Source organism: Brachyistius frenatus, unplaced genomic scaffold (assembly GCF_029030835.1).
Source record: "Brachyistius frenatus isolate BFR_SWC_R1_liver_20210118 unplaced genomic scaffold, ASM2903083v1 Contig_36, whole genome shotgun sequence".
In the NCBI taxonomy this organism is placed as follows: Eukaryota; Metazoa; Chordata; class Actinopteri; family Embiotocidae; genus Brachyistius; species Brachyistius frenatus.
This window is the reverse complement of record NW_027210635.1, coordinates 260,956-274,498: the sequence shown is the minus strand read 5'-3', so window position 1 is coordinate 274,498 and position 13,543 is coordinate 260,956. Positions and strand designations below refer to the sequence as shown.

At 41.9% G+C, this 13,543-nt stretch overlaps 2 protein-coding genes across 5 annotated transcripts; one reads left to right on the top strand and one right to left on the bottom strand.

Moving 5' to 3' along the window:
• Positions 1-125: 125 nt before the first annotated feature.
• On the top strand, positions 126-8,792 carry eps8l1a (EPS8 signaling adaptor L1a). Of its 4 annotated transcripts, XM_069701127.1 has the most exons (15): positions 127-265; positions 690-721; positions 1,111-1,231; positions 1,349-1,407; positions 2,436-2,571; positions 3,784-3,872; positions 3,959-4,033; positions 4,116-4,264; positions 4,355-4,555; positions 4,847-4,955; positions 5,058-5,198; positions 5,322-5,469; positions 6,175-6,337; positions 6,623-6,755; positions 8,072-8,792. In XM_069701127.1, the coding sequence occupies exons 3-15, from the start codon at positions 1,111-1,113 to the stop codon at positions 8,156-8,158; spliced, it is 1,611 nt and encodes a 536-aa protein (XP_069557228.1). In that variant the 5' UTR covers positions 127-265; positions 690-721; the 3' UTR covers positions 8,159-8,792. The 4 variants fall into 4 exon arrangements, with proteins under 4 accessions (XP_069557225.1, XP_069557226.1, XP_069557228.1 ...); XM_069701124.1 differs by having other exon boundaries at positions 126-265; positions 4,116-4,555; XM_069701125.1 differs by lacking the exon at positions 690-721 and having other exon boundaries at positions 126-265; positions 4,116-4,555.
• On the bottom strand, positions 8,375-12,264 carry nme4 (NME/NM23 nucleoside diphosphate kinase 4). Its single transcript, XM_069701129.1, has 5 exons — positions 11,974-12,264; positions 10,688-10,818; positions 10,506-10,607; positions 10,275-10,387; positions 8,375-10,152 (listed from the first exon to the last, which is right to left on the bottom strand). Exons 1-5 carry the CDS (start codon positions 12,110-12,112, stop codon positions 10,032-10,034), a joined length of 606 nt encoding a protein of 201 aa, XP_069557230.1. The 5' UTR covers positions 12,113-12,264; the 3' UTR covers positions 8,375-10,031.
• Between the last annotated feature and the right edge of the window lie 1,279 nt (positions 12,265-13,543).

Sequence of the window (13,543 nt, the reverse complement as noted above, 5' to 3'; positions counted from 1 at the left end):
ATAAGGAAGGAGAGGCTCACTAAGATGCAGAGACAGACAGGGGGAGGGGGAGGGAGAGGGATTTGTTTGTGTATCAGAGAGTCAGAGGAGAGTGAAAGCAGCACAGATTCATTGCGAAAGGAAAGCCAGACTTGTTTTTCTTGTTTCAGCATATCTGGAGAAGGTAGGACGTCCTCTTGTTAACTGCGAAACTCAGTGCACATTCAATTCAGAGAGAGGATTGGTCTCCGTGCCTCGGATTTAAACGCTCAAACTAAACCAAAAGGTACAGTGATCTGTGTGGATTTGAGGAATTAACTTTGTATAAACTGTGTGTGAGTGAGAGAGTGAGAAAGAAAGTGTGTGTGAGAGAGAGAGAGAGAGAGAGAGAGAGAGTCTTTCTTGGAGGAGACTTTTTCAAATGGCGATAATTAATCTAGATGCATTACAATATCTAATAATGTGTGATTGCATGAAGGGTTTTATTGATACATTTGAATTTGAATTTGATACTGCTAATTTAGTATTTGCTTCTTCACCACCATGCCAAGGAAGAAAGGTGGGAAGATAAATGAGGAAAAGGAGATGATATTAAAAAGCTACAATATAAGAAGTCATGAACAGACTCTCTTATTAAGTGAATAAAGTTTGTCTATGACGCATTGATGTGTCATCTGCATACCATCTGGTGACAGTGGTTTTTCCTGTAGTGTGTACGTGTGGCTACCTGCATGCGAAACAGGTGAGTGTCTACACAGAATAATCTGCATTCTTACAAGCAGCTCGAGGAATGTGGCAATATCGAGCTTTCCACCCAACATTTACATTATCATCGTAAATATTTAGAGGAAGTCCAGATGTCAGTCAACCAAGTAGAGTTTATCAAAATCTTTCAAAGCACAGAATTTAAATATTTGAAAGTTTTAGTTAGAAAGACATATGTATGAAAATCGAAGAATTCCATGCATGATACAAATGAAGTGCTAATGAGCTGATGCATTGATCAGTTATAACAGCCTCACAAAAGTTGATATAAAGTTAAACGTTTTACTAGAAAAAAAAAAGTTGTATTGTAGTGCCCGAAAACGATTCTCTTTTGTTGACGTATTTGGTTTTACACTGTTTGCACAGATGTCAGGACCACCTCCTCCGGTGGTCCCCAAGAGGCCTTCAGGTATCCGAGTCATGATCCCCGCAGGAGAACAGCTCCGTTCTGGTGGGCTGCGACCAAGAATGTCGGGCTCCGGCAAAGGTACAGTATACTTAATCTGTGAGCATGCAGTACTGTGGGCAAAAACATACATTGTCATCCTCTGCACATGTTAATTCACCGATTCTGCATTGATGGTTTTGTTGTCCATCGGTTCAGAGAATGGTGCCATCGAGGAGTCAAATCATACGTCTCTACCGAACGCAGACAGAGAAGTGGTATGTGCAATCTCTCTCTTTTGTATACGTGTGGGTAAAAACATGGACTTACAAATGAGATGGCAACCGGTGAAAAGTATTAATCACATCAGGTTTGTGTCAGTAGACCGCATATATATCTGCACAATAAAGCCAGAAACCACGATCTAAATATGAGTTGATATAGAAGAGTTTGACTGTAGTGTTGATATTCTTTTGTGTACTGACACTGCTTTGAGGTATGTTCAGAGTGGAGGCTCACGTAGAGCCGAAAGACAATTTAATATGTTTGTGTATGTATTGAATTATGTTCGACTTTTTAAAAAAAATAATTTTTTTTTATAAATGTAGGAAAACAAAATATGTTCGTGTGACATCATCAAAAAGAAATGTTTCGAGTGATATTTCAAATAACCACTGACTAAGTAGCTCTGCAATGGCCATATTATGTCGGAGTTAAATAAGAGCGTCTTAAGTTTCAGCCTGTTACGGAGAGCGTTTTCACAGATATGACGGAGGGGATTTTCATTTTTATTTATTTATTTATTTGAATAACCCTTTAAGTTGCTGGCTGAGGTCTCTGATTTGATCAATTGTTAAAATCTACTGTCTACAGCTCTGCAAATAACTTCTACCAGTTACATGGTTCAGTTTGTGTCCCGAAACACCGAGAGGTATTTAATTCACCTGCGTGATGATGTTTGAGGCTGCAGTTTGCGGTAGACCTGTTGCATTAGATTGCATTTTTACAAGATGTTCATGTCACTGGGCTGCAACACCGTTGGATAAAATAGCAAGAACACCTCATGGACTGTAAGTTACTCAACACCTCCTTGACACCGTCTCAAATGTTCAAGAATTACAAATGTAATGGGGTCTTATAACTGTTGCATGGGATGTTAGCTTTTGTGTTTGTGTCAGTTGTTTGTATGCTGTTTAACTGCTTATGAAATTACCTGTATTACGGCTCATCAAAATATTAAGAATGATTACTGTAAGTTGCTGAGAAAGGTGGCTGAAACGTGCCTTCTGTGTGAACTATTCCTCAGGAGATTCTGAACCACTGCTTCGCAGATGTGGAGCGGTTCATGTCCCGTTTGCAGCAGACAGCCGAGGCCCAGAGTGTCCTCAACCAAAGGAGTAAGAAGAGAAGCAGGAAGAGCCAGAAGAAAGCGGCCCGAGACGGTGAGCATTGTTCCTGTCACTCAGACGCTCAGCTAAAACTCTGGTCTGCATGGAAACAAGGCAGCCTTTCTGCACCTTCAAGTAACAACATGTAATCAGATATGTTTCAGGTAGGTTTGAAGCTTGAGTAAGTGCAGATCAGCTGGTGAAAGTGGAGGAATTTTGGAAGTCTTTGATGAGTTTCTGCAGAAGATTGGCAAATGCTGGCTGGTGGGCTGCAGAAAAGAAAAGGCAGAAACTGTAGACAAAGTCAACAGGCAGTTCGCCAAGAAAGGTCCTCCAGGTAATTCAGAAAGTTCTTGCACTTTGTACGTACGCCTGAAGAACATGACAGAGAAGCGACTGAAGCATGAAGATCCAGAACCAGTTCGTTCTTTGGGGTTGACAACGTCTCTGGCATTAATTGCAATCAGCGCTGTGGTCATGGTAATAACTTCTAAATCTCCAGATTGATTATTCCTCTTCTCAATGAGATCTCTGCATTTCTCTGCATGAATATTAGCAGAGAGAACAGCAAAGTGACTCAGTTCTCTGCCATGATTTGTTGTTGTTGTTGTTGTGGACTGCTGTTTCGTCATCATTTTGCGCACAAATTTGTTCACTTCGCCTCTGCCAAGAAAATCCATCCACCCGACAGGTGTGAAACACAAAGATGCTGATTAAACAGCAGCAGTATTGCACAGATGTTCCTCGGACTGGTCCACTCTGAAATGTGCCGTTTTATCACACAACACAATGCAACAAATGTCACGAGCTTTGAGGGACATTCAGTTGGCATGCCGACTGCAGGATTGTCTACCAACGCTGTTGCCAGTGACTTCAATGTTTATTTGACTTCCATAAGTCGTCTCCAGCGTCTTTAGCGAGTTAGTCCGAGACCAGCCACCCAGATATCTGATGCAACAGTTGGTTTGAACAATTTCTGCACAAACTGGCAGAAAGGAAAGCTCGTCCGAGTGCTCGTCGTTGAGCGGTTTGCCGTCAAACATTGTGCACAGAGTGGCCCGTGGTGGCGATGGGGTTATGTTTGGGCATGCATGAACTACGTATATCGCCTGCATTTAATACATTTGTAAACAAAATGCAAGAGAAATAACTATTGCGTTTTAGATTTTTGTTGAGTGTATGTAAACTGAACAACAGTGATTGCGGTTTGATGCGTGTCCTGCATTGTACGGCTTTGTTTCTAGCCGATTGTGCTCCTCTGTGCAGATGTTTTGCTGACCATGAAGGCATGCCCTCCATCAGAGGAAGAATTTGTGAACCTCTTTCAGAAAATCAAGTACTCCCTCAGTCTGCTGGTGAGATTCGACCGAACATAATTAAACACAGAATAACGACCGTAAATGAAGGTGTAAAGTGACCCGATGTGTTCTCTCCTACTTAGGATCGTCTCAAGTTATCCATCTCGCAGCCGGATGCACCCGAGCTGCTGCACCACATCTTCGTGCCTTTGAGACTGGTCAGACTTCCAGATGTTTCACTGAGTGACTCCTCTGCCGCTCTCACTTTCAGCCTCACTGTTGCGATTCTCTCCGTTGCAGATGGTGAAAACCACCGGAGGACCGGCATTATGTTCACAGGTGATCAGTCCTGCCATGACCAGCGGTGCTGTTTCACTGCTGCAGGAGCATCTGGCTGAAGATGAAAAGGAGCTGTGGACTTCGTTAGGAACCAACTGGACTTCACCCTGGTCTGTGTGTTTATGTGCGGCCACATCTGCTCTGCCTGACAAACCGCGTCACGCCGTTTCAACGAGACCCTTGTCCCCCCTTTGTCCTAGTTCGCAGCTCAGCGAGTCTGTCCCTCCGCACTCACCTGTCTTCCTGGACGGGTGGCAGCCTCAGGCCTGTGACTCGGCGGGCCAGCCTCTGGAAGATCCCATCGAGTCGCAGCACAAACAGGACGCTTTAAGGAAAAGTCGGGAGGCACAGAGTCTACAGGACCAAGCTGGACAGACAGCAGGACTTGTGGAAGGCAGAGAGTAAGTGTAAGATACTAGGGGGGGGGAGTGGGGAGGGCCTTAAGGAACAAAGCACAATTATGTTTTTATAGCAGGAGTGACAACGACTGCCAAATTCCTGATAGCTGTAATTGACACCATATTGCCTAATAGAACCAGTCTGGTGCTTATAAAAGATTGACAACATCTAATTTCAGTGTCTCTCATCACGGATTAGGATTACCGATATCTAGCTCTACTTTTTTTTAAATCTTCCAATTTCTTAAATGTTGCATTTTTTTTTTTTTTTTTTTAATGTTATTTCTGTTTCAGAGGAGAATTCAACCTTCCACCAGAAGGCGAGAGACTGTACTGCTGCAGTTACGACTTTGTGGCAAGAAACAGCAGTGAACTGTCAGTGCTACAAGGAGAAACACTGGAGGTACACACCCACGGTTACACTTAAGGGTGGTAATCCTTAAGCGTGAAAGTAGATTTAAACTTGGAATACATCACAGGGCTGACTTGATTCATCCTGCTTCAGGTAATAGAATCATCAAAGCGCTGGTGGAAGTGTCAGAACAGCTATGACCAGATAGGATTCGTCCCCTTTAACATCCTGGAGCCTCTGTCTGCTCTGAATAACACGGGGAGGAACGTCCCAGTGGTGCGCCGAGAGTCAAAGGTAGGAGTTTCGTTTGTGCCACAAACCCTGCGCGCACTTGTTTTTTTTTTTTTTTTTTTTTTTTGGGGGGGGGGGTCTAACGCCGTCATCTAGTTTTTAGTCATGCCTGATTTTCCACCACAGAAAACACCGCTCACCCCCCCGACAAAGTACTTCTCGTACGCTCCATCGAGCCCGGTTGGGACCAGTCCTACTGCCACGAGCCCGACGGTGCGACCTCACAGCATGGTTTTTCCATCCACAACCATGCAGGGAGAAGATGGCGACCGGGGTAACGCACCCACACGTCGTTTACTCGTAAAACGCGCACCGCGAAGGATTTCAGAAGCTTCTTGTCCGCGACTTACTGCTAAACATGGAGTAACGAATGAAGGCTGGCGGGGGAGGGGAGGGGGGGGACGACACTAACATAGTATAAAGGAAACATTGCCCCTTAGAGGAAGTAAACACGTGAATATCACGTGTGCAAAAACTGGGCTCACGTGACCACTTACAGGTGAAACAGGTTGGTTTTTTTTTTCCCAATTGGAAACATGGTTTTGGAACATTTTCACGGTGCAACGTGAAGCCCTATGGATTCCCACGTGAAAACCTTTCCCCATATTTCCCCCACGTTACCATAGGCCATAACACGTGGTAAACACGTGTCGTAACACGTGATCGCGCGTGGGAAAACATAGGGAACCCGTGTTTTCCGTAAACGCGTGCTTAAAAGTGTGCGTTTTGTGTCGAACATCAGCGACATGAAGCATGTAGGAGCAAGTTTTACAAAAACACTGTGTAGGTGAAGATCAGGTGCGGTTGGATGGTTGAACTGCCCATAATCAGACCCCCTGAAAAACCGTTAGAAACCTTATAAACACTTTCTTATACATCCCATGTACATATATATATATATATAAGATAAACAGTCTTGATATAGAGAAAATGTGATGCTTCGTCTCACCCTACTGTTTCTTTTTGTGCGTTTATACAGTCCTGATAATGAACAATGAGCTCGTGCAGCGGCTGGCACAGAGAAGAGATTCAGTTCGTCCGCCGGCGGTCCCTCGCACAGCCGACACCTCTGCTCCCCTGAACTACCACTCGCCGTCTGCCGAGGTGAAGGCCTGGCTCGTCGCCAAGGGTTTCAATCGGGAGTGAGTGTCGGAGAAAACGCTAAACATCCCGATTAACAACGGGAGCTGTAGAAACCATTGGTTCACGCGGAGCTGCCGCGAAATGACGAGTTTGGGCTTTAACATAAACGTTTGATTGCGAAATTAAGAAATTAAGAGGCGAATCTCAGGTTTATTCCAGTTCAGCAACGAGATTCTTCTTCTTGATTAAAAAAAATAAAAAAAATACTCACATCCAGACTGAATTTGGTATTGTATGTTATTGACACCAAACATCGATTTGGCTTCTCGCTCCTCCTCTGTCAGGACAATCCAGAGCCTGGGCATTTTAAATGGAGCGCAGCTGTTCTCCCTCAATAAGGAGGAGCTCCGCATGGTGGCACCAGACGAGGGCACGAGAGTTCACAGCCAGATAATGGTGCAGAAGGCCCTTCTCGAGGTTTGTCCAGTGTTGTTCAATGACGCGTGTTTGTGTGTGTGTTTGCATGAGTATGCCTGGGTCCATGTGTCCGCAGCCCTTTTGTTTGTTCAGCCTTGACTCGTGCCCAGACTCGCATCATTTCGAACACACTGCTTCCGACCTACGTTGACTGAAGTTTATTTGCAGTGGCAAGAAAAAGTAAGCCCTTTGGAATAATTTGCATTTATATCTAAATTAGTTTGTAAAATACAGTCAGAGCAGCGAGGTTTGCGATTATTAACAAACACAATCCGTTTTAACCGGTAACCCGCAAATCCTGTTGCTCTTGTCCCATTATTAACGCGTCATTCAAACATTCAGTGTAGGTTGGATAAAAGTATGTGAACCTTTCAGTTATGACGTCAACAAAAACCGGATTGGGGGTGAATGTTAGAGCTAATTTGATTCGTAAAAAAAAAAAATACTATTTGCCCGAAGAATCTGGGAACCATGCTTTACAAAGCAAAAATTCAAAGACGGTGATTTGCATAAAGTTGGAAAGAGTTACAGGTTAATATCAGAGTTTAGATATTCCTTGATCTACAGTTAGATTAATTATACAAATGGACAAGATTTAGTTCTCTGGCTACTCTCCCTAGAAGTGAGCCTCCGGCCACAAAAAAACAGTCCAAAAGCATAACACGGAATGCTCCGTGACAAGAAACTCAGCATCTCTTTGTTAGTTTCCTGTACTAAATCATGCTGCAGGGTTGAACGGAGAATCGTTTCCATGGCAGGACGCCCTGGAAGACGCAGCTTCACACTCTGCTACTGAAGAAGTATTGTAGGGACCGATTCATTCGAAGCTGAACTGCTTGGAGAGAACATGTTCCACTGCAGTATGAATGTGTCACATTGTGTTTGTCTACAGTTGTGACTTCAGATCACATTTTTATGACCACTTAATGCAGAAAACCAAGTAATTCCAAAGGGTTCATATCATTTTTTTTTTTTTATGCCAATGTACCATTTAGGTTAAAAAAAAATTTTTTTTTTTAAAAAGCGCATTTTAGTTCATATAGATACATTATAGTTCAGTGGTCCGGGGTACGTAGATTTTATAATCAAGTAAATTTAGTTTTTGCCCCGTTATTAAATGGATTTCATAAACAGAGTGTCTTTAAGGGTGTGTTTAAATTTGGCCGTCACTGTGAAGACATTGGTTAAATATACCTTCAAAGAACTGGAGGTAACTTTAGTGCACGTCATCTTATTTTGAAGTTTGATTTTAAAAAGTTCCCATGATTTCCCCCCCCCCCCCCATTAAGTCTAATTAATTCTGGTGTCTTCCCCAGGATGTGCGCAAAGCCTCCGAACTAGAGACAGCAATGGAGAAGCAAAAGCTGAAGATTGACCTGAAAACAGAGAGCCATGTCATGTGATCGAGTTATCAATATCCACTAACACAGTTATCTTATTTGATGTAAAGGTAATATTAATCTTTTAATCCCACACGCTGTTAAATGTGCTGAAGATTCATCAACAAAAGAAGCCATCTTTAAAGTGTGGATTCATTCACTAATACTCTGATTGACATTTATGACTAACATTTTTAAGAAGTTTAGTATTCTTACCATTTTTATCATGTTTTTAAAAAAAAAATTAAAATGTATCTTTCATTTTGTTTTTTGAATTTGACAATAAACATAAATGCAACAATAAAACCAAATTGATGATTTCCTAAAGCTCTGAAACCAATGAAATTCTTTTAATTTTTAGGATTTCACAGAACAGTTGGTTGTCCGAGTGATTAAAGTTTTTAATCACTCGCACATCAGTCTGTATTGAGACTATGTTACTTGTTGCAGACAAATACTGTTTCAGAAAAAATACATATTGAACTTATTTAATTTAAAACTTTAGTCCTGTGGTGTTACTAAGACACTGCCATGTTTTCCCATGCTTATTTTTCATTGTAACTTCAACCGTGACGCATGCTATGATATGAAGTAGAACATATACTTGTAAGGGATACATTATTGTTAATGTAATAGCTTCAATAAAATATTATACATATCTCTTTGTTTTTTATTTTGACATATGTTCAATTCATTAAAAAAAAAAAAAAAAAAGATGCGAAGAAGGAACTAATTTCATACTTATTATTGAATGCAACATAAAAAGACTTTTATGTCAGCTGCGCAAAGAACTAACACATGTTTCATTTAAAATAATTATAAGAACACTGCAGGTGTCAACATACATGGAAAACACTGATACAGTGATAGCCGGTGGAAGTACAGTAGATCAACATCATGCAAAGCTGTGCAGTGCATTCAGCACAATTTCACAATGTTCACCAGACGTCAAATCGATTTGATTTCGGCTTAATAACCACAAGCAATAATTCACGTTTCAGACAAATCCTGAAAAAGTTTTGCACGAGCCTTGAAACTGTCCTCTTATAGAATGTTTTCAGAGGTAGAAAGATTTCTTCATGTTAGTTATTTTATAAAAAAAATCAAAAAAAAAATCAGTCAAGTAGAAAGATTACACATAAGCTAGTTGCTCACATGGTTCAAGTAAACAGTTAACTTGTGTGTATATTATTACATGAATTATTTATAATTGTTAGTGTTGCCAAATGATAGGATTGCAGTCTCATAAAAATTAAAAAAAAATTGTTAAGGAAAGAAAATGTAGATCTGTTAGCCCTGCATGGAGGTTAAGCTCCCGATTGTGCAGAATTATTAGAGTAATAGAGAGCCAGAGTCAGTTTATATATAGATTAAGTAATTGTGACATTGAATGTGGAGGATCTCCTTCTGAATGGTTGGAACTAACAAATATACAGCACGGGCAATAACCATTTGTCAAAATCAAATCTGATGCTATGGAAGAATATAGATTTGGTTCTGTCTAACATAAAGACTTTTTTTTTTTTTTTTTTTTACTTAAGACTGGTTAGACTGTAAACTATTTAGATCGTTGTTCTATGAAGCAGAATATATATAAACAAACGCATTACATTTTAGCCATCGGCCAGGAAGACACGAGTATTTTAGGTGCCGTATTCTGATGTGTTTTGAGCTACGTTAGCCATTTAATCAAACAAATATTTGTTTTTTTACAAATATACACGCACACACAGTAATGTTTGCGTCTCATTACTAATGTAGACTGAATCATGTCTCGACAAAAATTATTCACTGAGGTAAATTATTGAGAAGGCTCATGTTGTTCAATCACCGTGGTCACACTGTCAGAAAGAGACAGACCTTTGAGCAGCAGGAGAAGAGGAAGGACTACTGATCTTCACGCCTCACTGGTGCTGCTCTGGTCACAGCAGTCCCAGTTCAGGAGATCTTCTCCTTCAAACCACAGCTGGATCTCCCTCTGAGCTCCTTCCAGGGAATCGCTGGCGTGGACCACGTTCCTTTAAACGAGCGACGCATCATTTTATAACTCCCAAGACAGAAAATAAAAAAAAAAAAAAAAATCCCATGGAATATATTCACAAATCTTTACTGTACATATAACGAGATCCCATCCGGTTACCTGCTGACGTGAAAGCTGAAATCTCCTCTGATGGTCCCCGCCTGGGCCTCAGCTGGGTTAGTGTGTCCCACCATTGTACGTGAAACCTGGACTACATTGTGTCCTTCCCATACCTAGACGTAAACAAAGCACGCATTGCAAAAGATAGGTCAACCTAGGAGTGTGTGTGTGTGTGTGTGTGGGGGGGGAGAAGCAGAAAGACCAGAAGGAGGCAGACAAAGTAGTGCTCACCATGACAACCACAGGCCCTGAGGTCATGTAATGCAGCAGACTGGGATAGAAGGGCTTGGTCCTCAGTTGACAGTAGTGCTGAGACAGGAGAGCCTCGGACACCTTCGCCACAGAGACAGCCAGCAGTTAACAATTAAACGGAGAACGTGCAAATCACACGCATTCGTTTCGGACTTCTGTACCTGCAGCATCTTCAGGCCGACCAGCTTGAAGCCTCGATGCTCGAACCGCTGAATGACCTGTCCTACGAGACGACGCTGGACTCCATCTGGCTTCACAGCAACGAGAGTGCGCTCCCTGGCATCTGGAAGGCCTGCAGTGACACGGAACACAGCAGCAGTTGGGAGTGAATCTTCATTTTTGAACCCTCACACAACGCCAACATGAGTAACCTGAAAAAAGGGGGGGGGGGGGGCGGCAAATATTGACTCCCAGTGCTATCACACATTATTGACCGACATTCACTACTACATTAACCATAGCCACTTATCTGACTGTAACCTAATCTCAACCTTAAAACACGTCTCCACGCTAAAAAAAAAAATAAATAAATTAATATATATATATCTTGATCTACATTGAGGAGACTTGCGTTTTTGTCCCTCGAAAGGAAGTGGGGTCCCCACAGTTTTGACTGCGTAAAATGTCTACGCTGCCAAAACTTCACTAATACAAGCACGCGCCGTCAGGTCAAACCCAGATGAAGTAGTCTTCCGTGATCGGATGCCGTTTGTATTTCGGTCAGTAGTTGCGCTGCACACAGGATACCAGCCGCTCACCGCAAGAGCTAATGAACGACTGCGCGCGATCAATTAAATAGGTGCACACGTGACCCGACAATATAGGCACTCAGCCTGCTGGTATTTTAGGCTGTCTGCGGCAGTAAAGCGCTACCGTGATCTTTTCAGCGCACCGGATGGATGTTTGGTTCAGAGACAAAGATTCGGGTGTACCGAATGGCGCCGTGCCTTCGCCATTACGCAGCGCGCACAGGTTTCGGACCGATAACGCGCACGTTGGCACAGTTTCTACTGCACCGGGGTTACTTCATGTCTTCACGCCAAGCTTTTGTGATTCTAACCTAGATCCAGTTCATGACCCCGCGACGCTGGCAAGCGATTTTGCTTTCGCAAATGGCCCCCGTTAAATCTTGGGACAAATAAACGGTAAACTTTTTTTTTTGAAGAAGAAGAATTGGTGCCAAACATGTTCAGTTGTATTGTTCTTTTTTTCAATTTCAAAAGGTATATGTTTCTACGCATAATGTTTCATTGTGTAGCCGTTCAAAATAGTCATTCCTAAAGTGAGTCTGTGAATTTCAGAATTAAAGATTAACTCCTGGGAGTTATTGGATAACGCTCCTTGATAGAAAATCTCCGAACAACTTCCGTCTGAAAGATTAGTCAAATGTACAATACGGTAAAACCGCTGGCCTTACCTACCAGCTGATATAAAGTTAATTACTCACTTGATTTGCTGCGGTGCCAAACGGATCCATGTCCATCCCGCAGCGCAGAGGGAATCCCACATAGCAGACCTTTGGTGGGTCCTGGATTCCCAAAATGAAACTGTTGGAAAAGTGTCTTGAAAATGTGCCGCTGCAGCATGACCGTGTTTTGACGTGCGGTGCAGTCAAGTCTGTCGACAGACTGAAGTCAACCCTCCTCAATAAAAAAGCTCACGAGTCATCCCCCTGTCCGTGTCCCCTTCACTGTCACTCAAAACTCAAACAGTTAACTCCGGTGGTGCCAGATCTACGGTGTTCGTTTATTCTTATTTCTCCAAAAACGCATTTATTCCACTATTGAAACAGGATTCGGGTATTTTTCATTTTCAGGCGCGTCTGATTACATCTCTTGGATTTGAAGAAAAACTGAAATTCTGTGCGTAAACCTCTTTGGTGATTGCTGAAATTCACTTAAATCTCTTACCCCTCCTCTCAAGTTGATCTGGCGTCTGAGTTGAAAAGACAAACACTGATTCTGCACATCACTTTCTTCACTTTTCTATTTTTTTTAAAGAAGTTGCAAGAATAAAGAAACAAACCAAAAAGGCAAATAAAACAACAACAATGCAGCAGGTGCAAAGTTACCCCGACTTTTAGTCCTCTTTTTTTTTTTTTTTTTTTCCCCATTTTGCTGATGTATCTGCTCCTAAAATGCTTTGCCACTTTCAACAATACCACTCAATACAGTATACGGCCATTTCTAGTCCCAGGACTGGTCATATGCAGTAGTATTTAAGCTTCACACTCAAGATTTGGCACCCAGAGGACATCATACCACCATTTTAAAACTAGTACTCTCCAAAAAAAATAAGAAAGCAATGTTCAGTTGTAAAAAATTGTGCAATTGCCTTTAAATAGAATGAGAGTCTCAATCTAAGCACTAAAGGGAAGTATTTATATTTAGGAGTGGTAATTTCCCGACATTAAAGATGTATATTCTGCATCAGAAAGAGGTCCCGAGGTCAAAAGCGGCTCTCATCGAATTGAGGAAAGTGCAGCAGTGCAATTTATTCCGTGCGTTGAGCGGAGTCACGTCCAGTCTGCTCTCCAATAGCCGTAGTAAAGATGACATCATAGTCAAATAAGGATTTGCCTTAAACATTTAGACAGCAGTTGAGAGTCACTTTGTAGATGCTTAAACATCTCAATATAAGATTTGGATACTTGGACACTAACATTAAAAGTTGAGATCGCTGCCGCCAGTTAAACTAGAGAAAAGATGTCGTCTGTGAAATTTAGCCATCTTATTACTGCCAGTTTGAGAAGCTGTTTTATTATTTTTTTCCAAATGCTTCATGACTTCCTCTGCGATGTCACATGACACGCATCGAGAGCTCTGAGCACTTTTGCCTACAGTATATTTGTTTACAGTAAATTTCTCGATTTAAATCGGCTCTGCCTTCACTTTCTCTGCGAAAACCGAAATAATTTTTGCATTTGTGCGTGCGTCAGAAATATTATTCTGCAGGTGAAGAAGCTGATTTTAGGTCAAAACTATTTGAAAAAGATGACACTGACAACTGCAGAGCAA

What these genes read in the sequence shown, in the direction of transcription:
- eps8l1a (XM_069701125.1), top strand. Translation starts at nt 1,111, where the DNA reads ATGTCAGGACCACCTCCTCCGGTGGTCCCCAAGAGGCCTTCAGGTATC. An exon ending in AATGTCGGGCTCCGGCAAAG is followed by an intron (nt 1,232 to 1,348) that starts GTACAGTATACT and finishes CCATCGGTTCAG; the next exon opens with AGAATGGTGCCATCGAGGAG. An exon ending in TGCAGAAGGCCCTTCTCGAG is followed by an intron (nt 6,756 to 8,071) that starts GTTTGTCCAGTG and finishes TGTCTTCCCCAG; the next exon opens with GATGTGCGCAAAGCCTCCGA.
- nme4 (XM_069701129.1), bottom strand. Translation starts at nt 12,112, where the DNA reads ATGCTGCAGCGGCACATTTTCAAGACACTTTTCCAACAGTTTCATTTT. An exon ending in TTGGCACCGCAGCAAATCAA is followed by an intron (nt 10,819 to 11,973) that starts GTGAGTAATTAA and finishes GTGTCACTGCAG; the next exon opens with GCCTTCCAGATGCCAGGGAG. An exon ending in TTCAGCTTTCACGTCAGCAG is followed by an intron (nt 10,153 to 10,274) that starts GTAACCGGATGG and finishes GCTCGTTTAAAG; the next exon opens with GAACGTGGTCCACGCCAGCG.